General features: G+C 45.8%; 1 protein-coding gene across 1 annotated transcript in view; it reads right to left on the bottom strand.

The window, feature by feature from the left end:
• LOC137525346 (zinc finger protein 208-like) overlaps nucleotides 1-16843 on the bottom strand; it is a 129633-nt gene that overhangs the window by 15431 nt on the left and 97359 nt on the right. The window contains exon 9 of the mRNA XM_068246401.1: nucleotides 3142-3777. Within this exon, the coding sequence (XP_068102502.1) occupies nucleotides 3142-3777 (636 nt within the window). The remainder of the gene's footprint in view (nucleotides 1-3141; nucleotides 3778-16843) is intronic.

Below are 16843 nucleotides of genomic sequence, written 5' to 3'. Positions count from 1 at the left end.
TCGATTCCCGCTCGTCCCCGCGGGCGCTCCTCATTTTCTTTTCGTTTTTTGCCATTCTCCGCTCGTGGGAATCAATCCGCGCGGTGATTGGACCTGTCGGAAATGATCATTCGAGCCATCAGCGGCTCGATTGATAAAAAGGAAAAACGAGCCGTGTATGCCCAGAAAATTGTATGGTGTATTCCCAGCATTATGCATACACGGCGTCGAGGGAGGCTTATCAATCGAGCCTGATGACTCGATTGATAATATCCAACGTGTCCGATCACCGCGGGGATCGATTCCGCGCTCGATACTGTAGGCGGACAATAGCGGCGGATCGAGCGGAAGATAAGAAGCGCTGGCGGGGACGAGCGGGAATCAATCCGGGCGCACGCGGCGGGAGTCGATCCGGCGGCTAGTCGAGCAGGTGTGTGTGTGTGTGTGTGTGTGTGTGTGTGTATTGATTTGAATTTTATTTGATTAGAGAGTTTGTGTTCTTTCTATTTAAATTTTTTTGTGTTCCTTTTTTTGTTTTAATTTTATATTTTAAATTGAGCTTATTTTAGGTTTTTTTCTGTTTTTTTTACTTTTCACAAAAAAATAAATAGATTGGTGTTTTAGTTAGAGAGCGAGTTATAGAGAGAGTTCACACAACTTGTTCTATCACAATTTAGGCAGCTGCAGGGCTAAACCCAGAAGCAGGTTGGCCAGCAGCCTGCAGCAGCCACCCCATCTGTGAGCACCTAGTCCCATGCTGGGCAACAGCCAGCTACAACTAGCAGGAGTGTGTCGTTGGCAGTTGGCTGATTGTGTAATGGTTAAGGGCTCTGCCTCTGACACAGGAGACCAGGGTTCGAATCTCGGCTCTGCCTGTTCAGTAAGCCAGCACTAATTCAGTAGGAGACCTTTGGCAAGTCTCCCTTACACTGCTACTGCCAATAGAGCGCGCCCTAGTGGCTGCTGCTCTGCTCTGGCGCTTTGAGTCCGCAAGGAGAAAAGCGCAATATAAATGTTATTTGTCTTGTCTTGTCTTGTCATCCTCAGCATGGGGCTACTTCACCATTCATAGTGAGGATGAGTCCTGCACGGTCTGCAACCTCTGTGGTGTGCCGTGCGCAGAGGGTAAGCGGCACCAAGTTAGAGACACCGGGCATGATGTCTCACCTGAAGATCCGTCACATGGTACAGTGGGATTTATTAAAGAGAGACAGGAATGCACAGGACAGCAGTGGACAGAGTGCGGCAGGAGGAGAAGCAGCAGCAAGAGGCCCCTCTCGTCTTCCTCTAGCCATCACTCTGTGCATCATGTGCAGCCTGCCCAGTCCCACTGCACGCCAACCCCCTCTGCACACCAGGCTGGAAGCAGCATCCAGACCTCATCAGCTGTCTCCTCCCCTCAGTTTGTCGCCCAGCACCAGGCCTCTCTCCCCGAAATGATTGCATGGAAGAGGCCTCTCACCCCAACTGACCCAACAGTGATCTGCAACAATGGGCTCCTGGTAAGATTGTTGGCCCAACAGCTCCTGCCCTATCAGCTGGTGGTAAGTGCCCCCTTCTGCCAGCTGATGTGCTGTTTGGCGCTACAATGGTGGATCCCCAGCCTCCATTATTTTACCAGGGCTGCCATCCCAGCCCCCACACACACCAGCATGTAGTGGAACGTGTTGGACCATGCAGTCGGCGGCAGGGTGCACCTCACTACAGATGCCTGAGGGCCCTTTCACACTGGCACGGCGCGGCATTTTAACCGTAGCCTACCGCTAGGGCAATGTTAGTCTATGGGGTCTTCTATACCGGCGTGGTGCGATGGAAGTGACGTTTTTGCTGCGTCCCCAATGCAAGTGCATACCTACGTTACCGTGCGGCTCTTGCGGCAGACCAGAAGTCATGTAAGTCTATCGTAACGCACGTTTTTAAACTGCCCGCCACATTTTGACACGTTACACATGCATGGAAGCATATTTAAGCAATACGCTTCTGAGCATGTGATTGCTCCACCAGCAGGAAGTGAGTGTCACTTCCTGCTTGGCCGTCTGCCAGACAGGGATTACCGTGTACTAAAGCAGTAATCCCCGAGGGCCTGTTGGTGGTGCGGCCCCCAGGGCGTCAAGGGGAGGCCAGTCTAACTCCCTTCCGCCCCCTCCTCTGTCCCACGTAGTGTTGGGCGTAATGACCTGTAATTTATGGATATCTGTAATGACAAGTCGTAATTGCAACCTACAGCACCGTAGTCATAATCCGTAATCCACTGCGATTACAAATTCTGACTATGCGTGCAACACCAGTAATTCCGAATGCAAGCTGTAATTACAACTTTGAGTCCATTACAGAGGTGCATTTTTTTTATCATAATGTCCCTAGCGCGGAGCTCTGGGCACACCCTTCCCTATATACGGCAGATGCCATCTTGGATTATCTCCTTGCTGTTACTCAGCACTGTGTGAGAGGTTGTGCTGGAGAGAGCAGTGCTGTGTATTTTTATTTTGTGAATGATTTGTGCTCATTAGAGACTCACTGAACCTGTGATTGATAGTTTAGTGACTCAGTTAGAGAGCTAGCTTACTAATTGTTAGCTTTGTCATTCAGTTAGAGAGTTAGCTTATTGCACTAGTAAGAAGATTTGAATCTGGATGATGCCATTTATTGGCTAACTTAGAATAAAAAAAGAGTAAGATTTCAGCTATAAAGCATTCCTCAGACTCGACTCCTGTATTATTTATTTATTCATTTGTATTAGTATTTATATAGCGCTGACATATTACACAGCGCTGTACAGAGTATATTGTCTTGTCACTAATTGTCCATCAGAAGGGCTCACAATCTAGTCCCTACCATAGTCATATGTCTATGTATGTATCATGTAGTGCATGTATCATAGTCTAGGGCCAATTTTTAGGGAGAAGCCAATGAACTTATCTGTATGGTTTTGGGACGTATGAGGAAACAGGAGTGCCTGGGGGAAACCCATGCAGACATGGGGAGAACATACAAACTCCTTGCAGATGTTGACCTGGCTGGGATTTGAACCAGGGACCCAGCGCGGCAAGCTAAGAGCGCTAACCACTACGCCACCATGCTGCCCATTCTGTATACTGGCAACATGTAGAACACACAGCTTATATGCACTGGACATTAAAAGAAGATACAATTATCACTTACCAATGCTCATACCAGTAAAAATGTCCTCTTCACTAGTCCTTATCATGTCACTCTCCTCCATAGACCGCTGATCCCTCCTCATATATGTCTCTTCTTCTTCTTCCTCTTTTATTGTCCTCATTATGACACCTTCCTCCATAGACTGCCGATCAATCCCCACATATGTCTCCTCTTCCTCCTCTTTTATTGTCCTCATTATGACACCTTCCTCCATAGACTGCTGATCAATCCCCACATACGTCTCTTCTTCTTCTTCTTTTATTGTCCTCATTATGACACCTTCCTCCATAGACTGCTGATCAATCCCCACATACGTCTCTTCTTCTTCCTCTTTTATTGTCCACATTATGACACCTTCCTCCATAGACTGCTGATCAATCCCCACATACGTCTCTTCTTCTTCCTCTTTTATTGTCCTCATTATGACACCTTCATCCATAGACTGCTGATCAATCCCCACATGTGTCTCCGCTTCTTCTTCTTTTATTGTCCTCATTATGACACCTTCCTCCATAGACTGCTGATCACTCCTCACACATGTCTCTTCTTCTTTAATTGTCCTCATCATTCCACTCTCCTTCAAAGACTGCTGATTGCTCCTCACATACGCCTCTTGTTCTTTCAGCTCAGATCTGACTTATAAAAAGGATAACAAATTGCAGCAGTAAAATATTAGCATTAATAAACAGAGCACAGAAAAGAACATACATTGCTAGTGATTGATAATATCCCATAAGCTGTGGTATCTGCGCATTCAGCACCACAGTCCTCTCTCCCAGTGTGCCTTGCTCATCATCTGGTGCTTCTCTCCTCCTCTCCATGCACACATTCCTGGGAGGTTACAGCAGTGCCGGCAGCGGTAGATGGATGAGGATGTGAAGAGAGAACAGCTGGAGATATAGGAAGATAAGAGCTGAGGCCTGCAGCTAATTATCTATGAATTATCATTACTTAGGGCTCTGGCAGCTGAGGAACTGGGCAGATGGGACTGCAGCTCCATATCCTGACCCTACCTGTCCATCACCTACTAACCCCAAACCTTTCAAGCGCCATAGCAACAAATCTCCCAGCTGGGACAGTGCCAATACCAGGACAGAAGCAGCAGAGGCCACCCAACCACTCTCCAACTGCAGCCTCCATCTTCTCTGCATGTCCTACCATCATCTTTGTGTAGACTCCAACCTCACCCACTGTGGGCCACCCAACACCAGTGGCTCCTGAATGCACATTGGCTTCTTCTCATCAGAGATACGATACAGTCATATGGTGCACCTGTCTCATCTGCTGAAAATGGACGCAATGCACAGATCCTGCTCCTTCAGCACCTTCCTCCCTGAGACCTCCACTGATCCAAAACAACTCCATTGTACAACATTGTATTCCTGACTGTTGCTATGAATAGCTGCTGGGAAAAGCTATCAGGGAAAGTTTCCTCCTTCACAGGGAAGAGATACCAGCCTGCCTTCCATAACGGCTGGGATAAACATGAAACACCTCTGACAGCACAAGAAGTGAGGGAAATCCAGAGATAAGGTAACACAGAGAGTGTGCATACGTGTGAGGCACCAGCTGGAGGTGGGAGCTGCTCCACAAGGATATTATGGGCTCAGTATTCCATGGCATACAAGATCAGCCAATCACAGCTCTGCACTATTCTCTAATTATATTATTCTCTAGGTCTCCCTTACTAAGGGGCAATTATGTAAACTAACCCCCCACATAGATACTATGTATCATTCTCAGGAATAAAGGCAGACTACCCTAACAATAAAACTACTACTCCCTGCAAGCTGTCTTCATAGAGATGCATGCGCCTGGATTCCTGCTCACACCCTTCATATAACTAAACATTCACCCTTTTCCTCGGTATAGAATTCAGACATCTCTCCACATTTCACTCCAGCCATGATAACATAGCAATGGAGCTCAAGGAGTGGTCTGACTGCTGACTGGTCTGGTGGGTGACTAATATCTGGAAGACTCGGGAAGCCATCATAAAGACGTTAAGAGTCAGCAAGGAGTGTATAATACCGAGTTTAAAACAAATAATAGAAGAAAAAGGGGAAGTAGCTTACCTCAATAACGACAAATTCATATATATAAATATAATTGATTGTTAATAAGCACAGGCAACGCGTATTGTGGGTCTCTGTCCACTTCCTCAGACCAAAAAAAGTGCTGAAGGGTTTCAAAAGCCAGGTGCATCAAGTAGTCTTCCTCCCCAAGTTATCAAGGCAGATGTGTCCCCAGTATTAGGCAGCCCCCCTTCCCAGTATAGATAGCCACTATTAGGCAGCCCACCATACCCATTAGAGATAGACAGATGTATCCCCAGAACTAGGCAGCCCACCAACCCCAGATTAGATATCCTGATGAACCCCGTGTATTAAGCAGTACCCCTAACCAGGTTAGATAGCCATATGTACACCAGTATTAGGCCTCCTCCCCTCGAATATAGGAAGATGTACCCCCAGTATTAGGACACCCCCCTCCCAGGCTAGATAGCAAGACGTGCCCCAAGTATCGATAGCCAAATATACCCCAAGCAGTCTCTCTTCTCAGGACAGGCAAGTGTGCCCCCAGACCCTTTCCCCAAGTCAGACAGGCAGTCTCCTCCCCAGTATAGGCAGATTTACCTCCAGTATTAGGTAATCCCCCAAACATGCAGAGCCGTAACTCTGAAGTGTTTGGGGAGGTGTGGGGGGGACAGGCACACCCTCAGAGCTGTACTCCCAGAGACTGGTGCCCCCTGAGCCTCTGCCCTGACGACTGCCCATTAGTTGATTGGGGAGATACGGCTACACTGCATGGTAATATGGCAATGCTGGGGGCAGAATAGGCTATACAGGGGTAAATGCCAGCACTGGAGGGACATGGCTATATTCGATATATATCTTCTCTTGTCTCTGTGATGTGACTGAATTATTACTAGGAAGGTGAGATCCGACCCATAATCTATGGTACATGTAGGGGGAGCAATAGAAAACTGGCAAACAAGTCACAGCAGTTATATAGAAGTCTCATCAAGCGGGATGATCAGGATAGTGACAGGTGTACTATGTCCTCCTCTGTAACAAAGCATGCCCACCCCAAACCTCTGCTCTGCTCCGTATATAACAAGATGCACACAATTACCTCTTCCAGCCGCTTGTTCTCTCACCTCCTGCAACTGCTCTTCCTGCTGTTACATCACTTCCTGATTTTGGATTAATCCCCTCCTTTCAGTGCGTCCCACGTGGGAGAGGTGAGTGCGACACCTTGTGGTGAATAAGCTAACTGCAAGCTCTGTTTGGGACATCACCTGCAGTAAGCCTTTGAATACTATTTATTATTATTATTATTATATGATGATGATGATGATTATTAATCACAGCACAAGCACAACTCCCTTATCTTAATCACCTTCTATTATTATTACCAGCACATGTATGGCTGTTGAACATTACACAGGTTGAACATCCCCAATTTCATTGTATTTTGCTACATCCACATAGCAGAAAACACACGCAAAATCAAACTCAGTAAAAGCCTATGGGCTGCATTCCAAATCACAGCTCTTTGCCTCTTTTTTGTACCATTTTAAAATCGTACATGTTGGATCTTCCCACATAGTGCAGTTTTAATATAGTGCCTTCCTATGGAGAAACATGCATGTGTTTTGCATTATATATATGTACATATATGCATAAATACAACAAAATAAATTGTATGATATTTATAAAGCACCAACATATTACGCAGCGCTGGACATTAGTTAAGGTTACATACAATATTTAGGGGTGACATACAGCAATAAGACAATACAGGAATACATGCAAACCAGATCACGCAGCACAGTATGTGTACAAGGTAATGCATAGTCACTGGATGGGTGCATGAAGAGTAGGTAAGTTGAGTTCACTCAGATCCATAGGATGGGTGTACGTTGATGGAGGTGTGTAATCAGGTAGAAGACACAAGGTGGAGGACCCTGCTAAAGGCTAGAGGAAGGGGAAGGGACACGAAAGGTAAGGGACAAGAGTTCAGTGTTCAGCAGTGGGTTTAGAGCACCAGTAAGGGGGGATAGGCCAGGGTGAAAAGGTGCATTTTGAAGGCATTGTTAAAGCTGTTGAAGGATGGTGCGACCCGAATGGAGGGAGGTAGGGAGTTCCAGAGTGGTGGAGCAGCTCTTGAGAAGTTCTGGAGGCGTGCAAGGGACTGGGTGATGCGGGGGATGGTAAGGCGAAGTTTATTGGAGGAGCAGAGTGAGCGGCTAGGTGTGAGTATGATCAGAAATGTAGGTTGGGCAGGTTTTGTGGACAGATTAGTAGAGATGGCCCGAACATCAGATTTTGGGTTCGCAAATGTTGAACGCGAACTTCCACAAAAGTTTGAGTTCGCATGAACTGAGCAAACCGCCAGAGACTTAAATCGGCAGGCAAACTTTTAAACCTACTAAGACTGTTTCTAGCCACAAAAGTGATGGAAAACTTGTTTCAAGGGGTCTAACAGCTGGAGGGGGGCACACCGGAGTGGGATACATGCCAAAAGCACCTCGGAAAATTATGTATTTGACGCAGAGTAGGGTTATGAGGGCAGAAATCACATTACATTCCTAAATTGGAGTCATAGCGCCTGATTCAGTAAACGGTGGTAACCCAGTTAGCATGCCTAAAGGCTTTGGGCGTGCTAACTAGACTGCTAAGTAGTTAGCACATGCAAACTACTTAGCACCGTAGTTAGCACATGCAAACTGAGCACCGTAGTTAGCACATGCAAACTAATTAGCACCGTAGTTAGCACATGCAAACTACTACTTAGCACCGTGCTAACTAGGGTGCTAAGTAGTTTGCACGTGCTAACTAGGATGCTAAGTAGTTTGCATGTGCTAACTACGGTGCTAAGTAGTTTGCATGTGCTAACTACTTAGCACCCTAGTTGTGAGGAATCGCAGAGAAGCCGCCGCGCAGACTGGCGGTTCGTGCGCCGCGGTGTGTCTGGGGTGGCTGGGCCTGCTAGTTCACACAGACTGAGGAATACGCGCGCGCTGAGAGGCAGAACCTTTATGGCAGACGAGGAGGGATCAGCTGACCAAGCGGGTCAGCTGATCAATGAATGGATGCTCATTGGCTGACCAGCGGTGGGTGGCGCTGCTGAGCGCCGCTCTATATATACTTGCGGCTGGTCAGTCTTAGGTTGTCTGCCGTTGCGAACACTTATGTGAAAGCACTCAGACCATAGTCCATAATCCACAGTGTGATTGAACCAATTGCCTCTGGGGATTCACACTGAGCCAGATTACTTCTGTTATATTACTGTATTATGCTTTAGACTAGTTCCAGGGTGTTGAGACCACGGACCTCACACCCAAGACTAGGGACTTGCCAATACTGTGTTATTCTTCAGACTAGTTCCAGGGTGTCGAGACCACGGACCTCACACCCAAGACTAGGGACTTGCCAATACTGTGTTATTCTTCAGACTAGTGCCAGGGTGTCGAGACCACGGACCTCACACCCTCAGACTAAGCATCGTTCAGTATTTGGTTGTGATTCACGATATGTTGAACTACTCCTCTCCCTGTAAGAGAGAGTAGTCTTTAGCCCTGCTGGTGACACCCGCTTCCTAGGGATCACCTAGCTATAGGGATTCCCTGCCATTCAGCCTGGGGCTCCACCCCTTGGAGGCCTCAGGTTGCTACCAGGGCCTCATACCTCCTTCAGGAGGTATTCTCTATACATCCAAGACCATCTGCTCCTCAGGTGGTCTCACTCAAAGTTATCACTGTTGCACCAAACACTCACACTATACTGGTGTCCAGAGGTTAGTTATATCTGTATTATTGGTGATTCTGCAGATCATCCATAATCAGGTATATATCTGTATTCTTGGTGATACTGCAGATCACCAATGATCAGATTCTCTCTGTGTGCTGACACCGATCGTTACACTAGTTAGCACGTGCAAAGCATGTTAGCACATGCAAAATGGCTTGTCACTGGCGTGCTAACACTTAGCACCCTTTTCTGAATCAAGCCCATAAAGTGCTTTAATGATCAAATGTATCAGCACACCATTTTTAGAATGCTTTATGCTCCTTTTATTGAGCTATGCGTTCCATGAAGATATTAAAGCCGACAATTGTTTCGGGGGCCACGCAGGGTCCCCCTTCAAGGCGTGTGGTTACAACCGCATAGTTCTTAACAAGCATTATATACAATTGAAATCCCCATGCACCCCACCCCAATTGTGACAAAACGATGATGTCATCTCCAATGTTTACATTATAAACACACCAGCAGCATAACACTATTGTTCCTAAGATCAAAGTCTCACTTGCATCAATTTAACGGAAAGAGGATACCCGAAGTCAGTGCTGACACAGGCTAAAAAGAGGGCACTGGAAATCTACAATGGAGAAACCACGGTGATACGGGAATAGGGCATTCCATTTGTACAATCATATAAAGCAGCATCAGGGTGTGTCAAACAAGCAGTATTGAAAAATATGGACATCTTACAGACTGCTCACACCCTCACAGAGTCCATAAACAGTAAACCACTGTTTGCATACAGGTCCAGGCTCCAGTTTAAGGAACTCTTTGGTACAGGCAGACCCTGTGAACAAGTACAGTAAGGAATTTGTCTTTTCCACCAAGAAGGGATGCTACAGATGTGCTAATTGCAACATCTGCAGCTCACTAATAACAGGTCCATCCTTTCATCATCCCAGAAGTGGTAAGAGATACAATCTGAAAGAATATTATAATTGTAATATGGATCATTGCGTGTACTTGCTGAAGTGCCCTTGCGGGCCAGCCTATGTTGGCAAAACGACTTCCCTTTTCAGAAAGCGGTTCCAGAAACATCGGAGTGACATAAGTGTAGCAATGAAGGCTCGAGACAAAGGGGAGAGCCTGGACTATACCAAACCAGTTGCAGTACACTTTATAGAATGTAATCATGGAGCATATCAACTCAGGGGCCAGGTCATTGAACAGGTAAAGCTCTCGCCAAGGGGAGGCGACAGGGACACAAGACTGTTACAGAGGGAAGCCTTCTGGATCCACGAATTGGATACGGTGCAGCCCAGAGGCCTAAATAAGAACAATCCACTCACTTGTTTCATCAGAGACAGATAATGTGCAGCTAGTATCTTTAAAAGGGTTGAAAACAATAGGAGATAGAAACATATAGTCAAACTGTTCTCATGTCTTTTGCTGGACTAACTGTCACTTTTTTCATAGGTCTTTACATAGGACTTTTTAAGAACACTCATCACTGTCTATTATGTCTTGCCGAATATGTTTGCATATATCATGCCATGTTGTCATATGCATGAACCATATATAACATTATCCCTTCTTTTCTCTTTAATTTCAGTCATACCTGTGTACCTCTAGTCTATCATACAAAGGATTGCACTCCGGTGGGTAAGTGAGCTTCAGATGTAGCATATAACATATATCGCTCTGCTAACAATAGGAGATCATGTCTCTATGTGCAGGGCAAGTGACCTCCCGGAGCGGTGGCACATATGACAGCATTAGGTGCATTACCACAGGAGTGGCATTAAGCTGACCTGCGCATGCTGTCATGTTTTTTTTTTTACTTTATTTTTATTATTTTCAAAAATTTACAGGAAGCAAAAATGTAGCATTGTCCATTATACAATAATGACAATATAAAATAGCATTTGTAGCAGAGTCCATGACATTATATCCATAATAACTGGAAGAACAGCCGCCATCTGCGAGGGGGTTTAGAATGTTTCCAGTTCGCTAGAACAATGCAGAAATCATAATGAAATACAAATAAACAGAAATGAAAAGAAAAATAAACCAGAAAGAAAACACAGTAAAAGCCATGAAGCCAGTTTTACCGTAGCCAGAAGCGTCATAGTCAATTGGGGTTAGGATCTGAAATAGCAGGCAGGTCCCATGGGTAATCCTCAGATCTGGGATGGCAACCATGCTTCCCAAGGACCCCAAACCTTTTCAAAGGCAGGTGTAGTTTCTCTAATATAGGAGGTCATCTTCTCCAGGGTGTAGATACATTGAATCTTATTAATGAGCTCAGGCCTAGTCGGGGGAAGAGATTTCCAGTGTTTAGCCAAGAGGGTTTTTGAAGCACCACAAATCTGCCCGAGAAGTTTGTTTTGGTGGCTGGAGAGCTCAGGGATAGGCTTATGAAAGGGTGCCGACCAGGGATTAAGGTTGAATCTGTTTCCCGAGCACTTCAGAGGCCAAGGAGAAAGACTGAGACCAAAACCCAGCTACAAGAGGGCAAGACCACCAGCAGTGTGTTTGATCTGCCGAGACCGAACAGCCTCGGAAGCAGTGGTCCGATGGTATTAGGTTCCATTTAGCCAACTGAGCTGGAGTCCTAAACCAGTCGTAGAAAAGCCTATAATTCCTTTCTTTAGTTAGGGTGTGTCTAGAAGAGCTAGCAATAGCGGAGAAGATGACCTCCCACTGTGTCTCATCCGTAAGAGCACCCAGTCTGTCCTGCCATTTGACCATTGCTTTAGAGGGGCCTAGAAATCTGGCATACCAAAGATCATTGTACATGCTAGAGATGAGGCCCTGCCGGGAGGGGAACAGAACAATATGTAGATTCCAAATTAGAACGCGTTAGGCGAAGCCCACTGGCTCGTCTATGCTGCAGAAAATGGTGGATTTGTATAAATCTTAACGCCTCTGAATTTGGTAGGTGATATTTTTCTTGTAGTTGAGGACAATAAGAAATGGATCCTCCCGAGAGAAGATCAGCAATAGAAACAATCCCCTTAGCCCTCCACATACCCCAGGCCAGGCCACAAACCCCACGTTGAAAATCTAAATTATAAAATATAGATTCCAGGCTGGAAGAAGAGACCAGTTGAGGTACAATTTTACCCAGAGATTTTTTAATAATTAATGATTCAGTAATAGAGAGCATTGCGGAGTTGGGGCCCAGACAGGGCCTGGGAGTCCAGAGGAGACACCTAATGGGAAACGGGTGGACTAATTCCTGCTCCAAGTCAACCCATCTAACCATGACTCTGGGAGAAGACCATTGAAACAATTGTGAAATTCTAGCTGTGTAAAAGTAATGTAGGAAGCTAGGAGTTCGCAGACCACCCTGGAGTTTGTGCCTGGCCAGATGTATATGCTTAATACAGGGTCTGCGTCCAGACCAAATAAAGTTTGTTATCCTAGATTGCAATACCTCCAGATCCCTTCTAGAGATTCTGATGAGGTAAAGAGGTATAGTATTTTAGGAAGTAATGTCATCTTCACAGCATAGATGTGGCCAAGGAGTGACATCTGATAATGCTGCCATTCATCTAGGAGGCCATGAAGTTTTCTAATCATAGGAGTATAATTAAGCTTATAGAGGTCCCAAAGTTCACTAGAGATCGTCACCCCCAAATACTTAATCCCCCCAGGTCTGAACTTAAACCCAAAAGTGTGAGATAATACTGCCTGCTGGTCATCTGTAAGTTAAGGTCATCTGTAAGGGGATAGCCTCAGATTTAGCCTCAGATTTAGAGCCTTAGATTTAGAGTTGTTAATTTTGAAGCCAGAGTGTAAACAGAAGCGGTCAATCTCGTTAAAAAGGGGATTGGTTAGTGAGAATATTGTATCGTCCGCAAAAAAGGGCGGTCTTGAATTCAAGTCTTCCCACCGATATTCCCGAGATGTCTGGAGAGCTCCTCACCCTAATGGCCAATGGTTCAATACAAAGAGCGAATAGCAGGGGGGTAAGAGGGCACCCCTGCCTAGTGCCATTTCTAATAGGAAGGGGGGAGAGGTTATATTGCAGACATATGCTGTAGGGTTAGTTTAGAGACTCCTGACACCATTTAAAAACTCCCCTCTAATACCAAATCTCTGCAAAACCAAACGGAGATATCTCCAGTCCACCCTATCGAACGCCTTCTCCGCATCCAAAGAGAGGAGCAGAGAAGGTGCTCGACAGTGCTTCATCCTGGCAATAAGGCCAACAATTCTCCTGATATTATCAGTAGTCTGTCTGCCCGAGACAAAGCCTGTCTGGTCCGGATGGACAACACTCGGTAGTATTGGATTTAATCTGTTAGCCAGGACTTTTGAAAATATTTTCACATCCACATTAATGAGTGAAATGGGTCTATAGTTTACAACTTCAGTTAAATCCCTTCCCAGCTTTGGTATGACCACTATAGCAGCGCAGGACATATCTGGAGGATAAGTTTACCCTCCCTGTGGGAGAGGATCTTAGAGGATAGTTTACAGAGAAATGGACGCAGACCCTCAGAAGGGGATAAGACAGCTACCAACGTTCAACGTAGGCCATTAGACTCGCCAATCAAAATCAAAAATCTGCCCTCAGGATCTCTAAGCGTCTTTTCAACTATGAAGTTGAGTCTCCTATGAAGAACTATAACCACGCCACATTTTTTTTTGAGGAGATGAAGCAAAATAGATCAGTGGATATTGCTTGTGTCAAAATGTAGGCTCTTTATTTTGCACATAGTGGGTCTCTTGCAGGATTATGATGTCTGCTTTCTCCTGTTTGTAGTATTGACAGGCAAGGCGTCTCTTCTGGGGAGCATTTAGGCCCTTTACATTATGAGTTATTACAGTTAGGGGGTTAGAATGCACAGCGGGAGGGGATGGGGGTGGGCTACTTTACAGTGAGAGGTAGTCACAATATGTGTAAATAATGGCGCGGCTATAGTCCCTCACTTGATGCACCCAAGAATAAACTTTTACCCCACACACATAAATCGAACATATGACCTTAATCAAGCTCCCATACCCCAAAGATATGACGGTCTGGCTAGGAGGAAAAAAAAAAAAAAAGAGTACAGTAAATGATAAAACATGGCATAACAATAAAGAAACAGGCTGTCTCATAATTAGACATAGAACATGTGGAATAATAATCAGCATAGCAAGATACAACAATAGGCTAGCAAGGATTGCTAGAATAGGCAGAGAGGCATAAAACATAATGCCTCGAGTGTTCATCAAACGGACTGCAGTGCAAGACAGCAGATCAGTCCGGAGCTATAGCACCCACCCAAACCCTGGATGCACACTGCGGGGGCTCCGACCAAAATCGCCACCCATAAGAAGATAACTATGCAGGCGAGCAGTTTTAAAGGTGCTGTTAAACTAAAAAAAAAACAGCCATAAAAAAAAGTGGAAGAAAAAGCGATGTATGAACAGCTTGTGCAGGTTACATGGCCAGGGAGAGTCATCCCGGGTTAGAGGACGTGGAGACTGGGCTAGCAGTACTGCTTGTAGGATTTTCATCCTGCTCGGGTTCCCCTTGGTGCGATGCTGCAACTTTAGACCAAACAGGTTGTGGAAGGGGGAGCTTCCTGGGGTGAGGGGAAGAAGCCGAGGAATGAAGTGGTTTATCTGGTTTCAGTCCGAATTTTTGAAGGATCTCTGGGATAGAATGAGAGTCCGAGATAATAAGCTGACGGCCCTTGTAGGGAATAATAAGTTTAAAGGGGAATCCCCATTTGTATCTGATGTTGTGCTTAGCCAGGACTGTGGTGAGTGGTTTCAGGCTCCATCTCCTACTCAAGGTGATCGGGGAGAGATCCGGGAAAATGGAGATGCTGTACTCTTGAAAGGTAACCTGGGGGAGGTTACGAGTAGCAATAATGATAGCTTCTTTTGTGCTGTAATAGTGCATTTTAGTAGAGATGTAGCGAACGGTTCGCCGGCGAATGGTTTCAGGCGAACATTGGGGGTTCGTGTTCGCCTTTGCCAGGCGAACCTTTGCGGAAGTTCGATTCGCCCCATAGTGCACTATGAGGGTCAACTTTGACCCTCTGCATCACAGTCAGCAGGCACATTGTAGCCATTCAGGCTACAGTAAGCCCTGGAGCCCCACCCCCCCTTATATAAGGCAGAGTCCAGCGGCCATTACACTCACTCGTGTGCCTGCTAGAGAGAGGAAAGGGACAGCTGCTGCAGACTTGTTCTTCTAGGGACAGATTAGTTAGGTTCTTGGCTGCTTAGTTTGCTCCTGGCTGATTGTTATTGCTTTTATAGCACCCTAGCTCTTTTCAGAGCTCATCCTGTACTTTATTTTTTTTACTGTGTGTCAAACTGACACTTTTGTTGTATGCACAGCCTTGCTAGATGATAGTGTGTGTGTGCCACTGCCAGCAGCCCAGCACATTCAGTGACTGACTACCTGTGTGTGTGACAGGGAGCTGCACATTGTACTACCCAGTACTGCATATACCCAGTACCTGTTGTGTTTACTTAACCCACCTCATCACTGCATATACCTAGCTTTGTGTTGAGTGAACCCCGCTCACTGCATCCTACTACTATCTGTTGTGTTTGCTTAACCCACCTCATCACTGCACATAACTACCTGTTGTGTTAAGTGAACCCAGCTCACTGCATATACCTACTACCTGTTGTGTTGAGTGAACCCAGCTCACTGCATATACCTACTACCTGTTGTGTTTACTTAACCCGCCTCATCACTGCACATAACTACCTGTAGTGTTGAGTGAACCCAGCTCACTGCATATACCTACTACCTGTTGTGTTGAGTGATCCCAGCTCACTGCATATACCTACTACCTGTTGTGTTTACTTAACCCACCTCATCACTGCACATAACTACCTGTTGTGTTGAGTAAACCCAGCTCACTGCATATACCTACTACCTGTTGTGTTGAGTGAACCCAGCTCACTGCATATACCTACTACCTGTTGTGTTTACTTAACCCACCTCATCACTGCACATAATGACCTGTTGTTTTGAGTAAACCCAGCTCACTGCATATACCTACTACCTGTTGTGTTGAGTGAACCCAGCTCACTGCATACACCTACTACCTGTTGTGTTTACTTAACCCACCTCATCACTGCACATAACTACCTGTTGTGTTAAGTGAACCCAGCTCACTGCATATACCTACTACCTGTTGTGTTGAGTGAACCCAGCTCACTGCATATACCTACTACCTGTTGTGTTTACTTAACCCACCTCATCACTGCACATAACTGCCTGTTGTGTTGAGTAAACCCAGCTCACTGCATATACCTACTACCTGTTGTGTTAAGTGAACCCAGCTCACTGCATATACCTACTACCTGTTGTGTTTACTTGACCCACCTCATCACTGCACATAACTACCTGTTGTGTTGAGTAAACCCAGCTCACTGCATATACCTACTACCTGTTGTGTTGAGTGAACCCAGCTCACTGCACATACCTACTACCTGTTGTGTTTACTTAACCCACCTCATCACTGCACATAACTACCTGTTGTGTTAAGTGAACCCAGCTCACTGCATATACCTACTACCTGTTGTGTTGAGTGAACCCAGCTCACTGCATATACCTACTACCTGTTGTGTTTACTTGACCCACCTCATCACTGCACATAACTACCTGTTGTGTTGAGTAAACCCAGCTCACTGCATATACCTACTACCTGTTGTGTTGAGTGAACCCAGCTCACTGCACATACCTACTACCTGTTGTGTTTACTTAACCCACCTCATCACTGCACATAACTACCTGTTGTGTTGAGTAAACCCAGCTCACTGCATATACCTACTACCTGTTGTGTTGAGTGAACCCAGCTCACTGCATATACCTACTACCTGTTGTGTTTACTTAACCCACCTCATCACTGCACATAACTACCTGTTGTGTTGAGTAAACCCAGCTCACTGCATATACCTACTACCTGTTGTGTTGAGTGAACCCA

This window comes from Hyperolius riggenbachi, chromosome 7 (assembly GCF_040937935.1).
Source record: "Hyperolius riggenbachi isolate aHypRig1 chromosome 7, aHypRig1.pri, whole genome shotgun sequence".
In the NCBI taxonomy this organism is placed as follows: domain Eukaryota; kingdom Metazoa; phylum Chordata; class Amphibia; order Anura; family Hyperoliidae; genus Hyperolius; species Hyperolius riggenbachi.
Note: the sequence above shows the minus strand (reverse complement) of the source record. Positions and strands in the feature narration are given on the sequence as shown.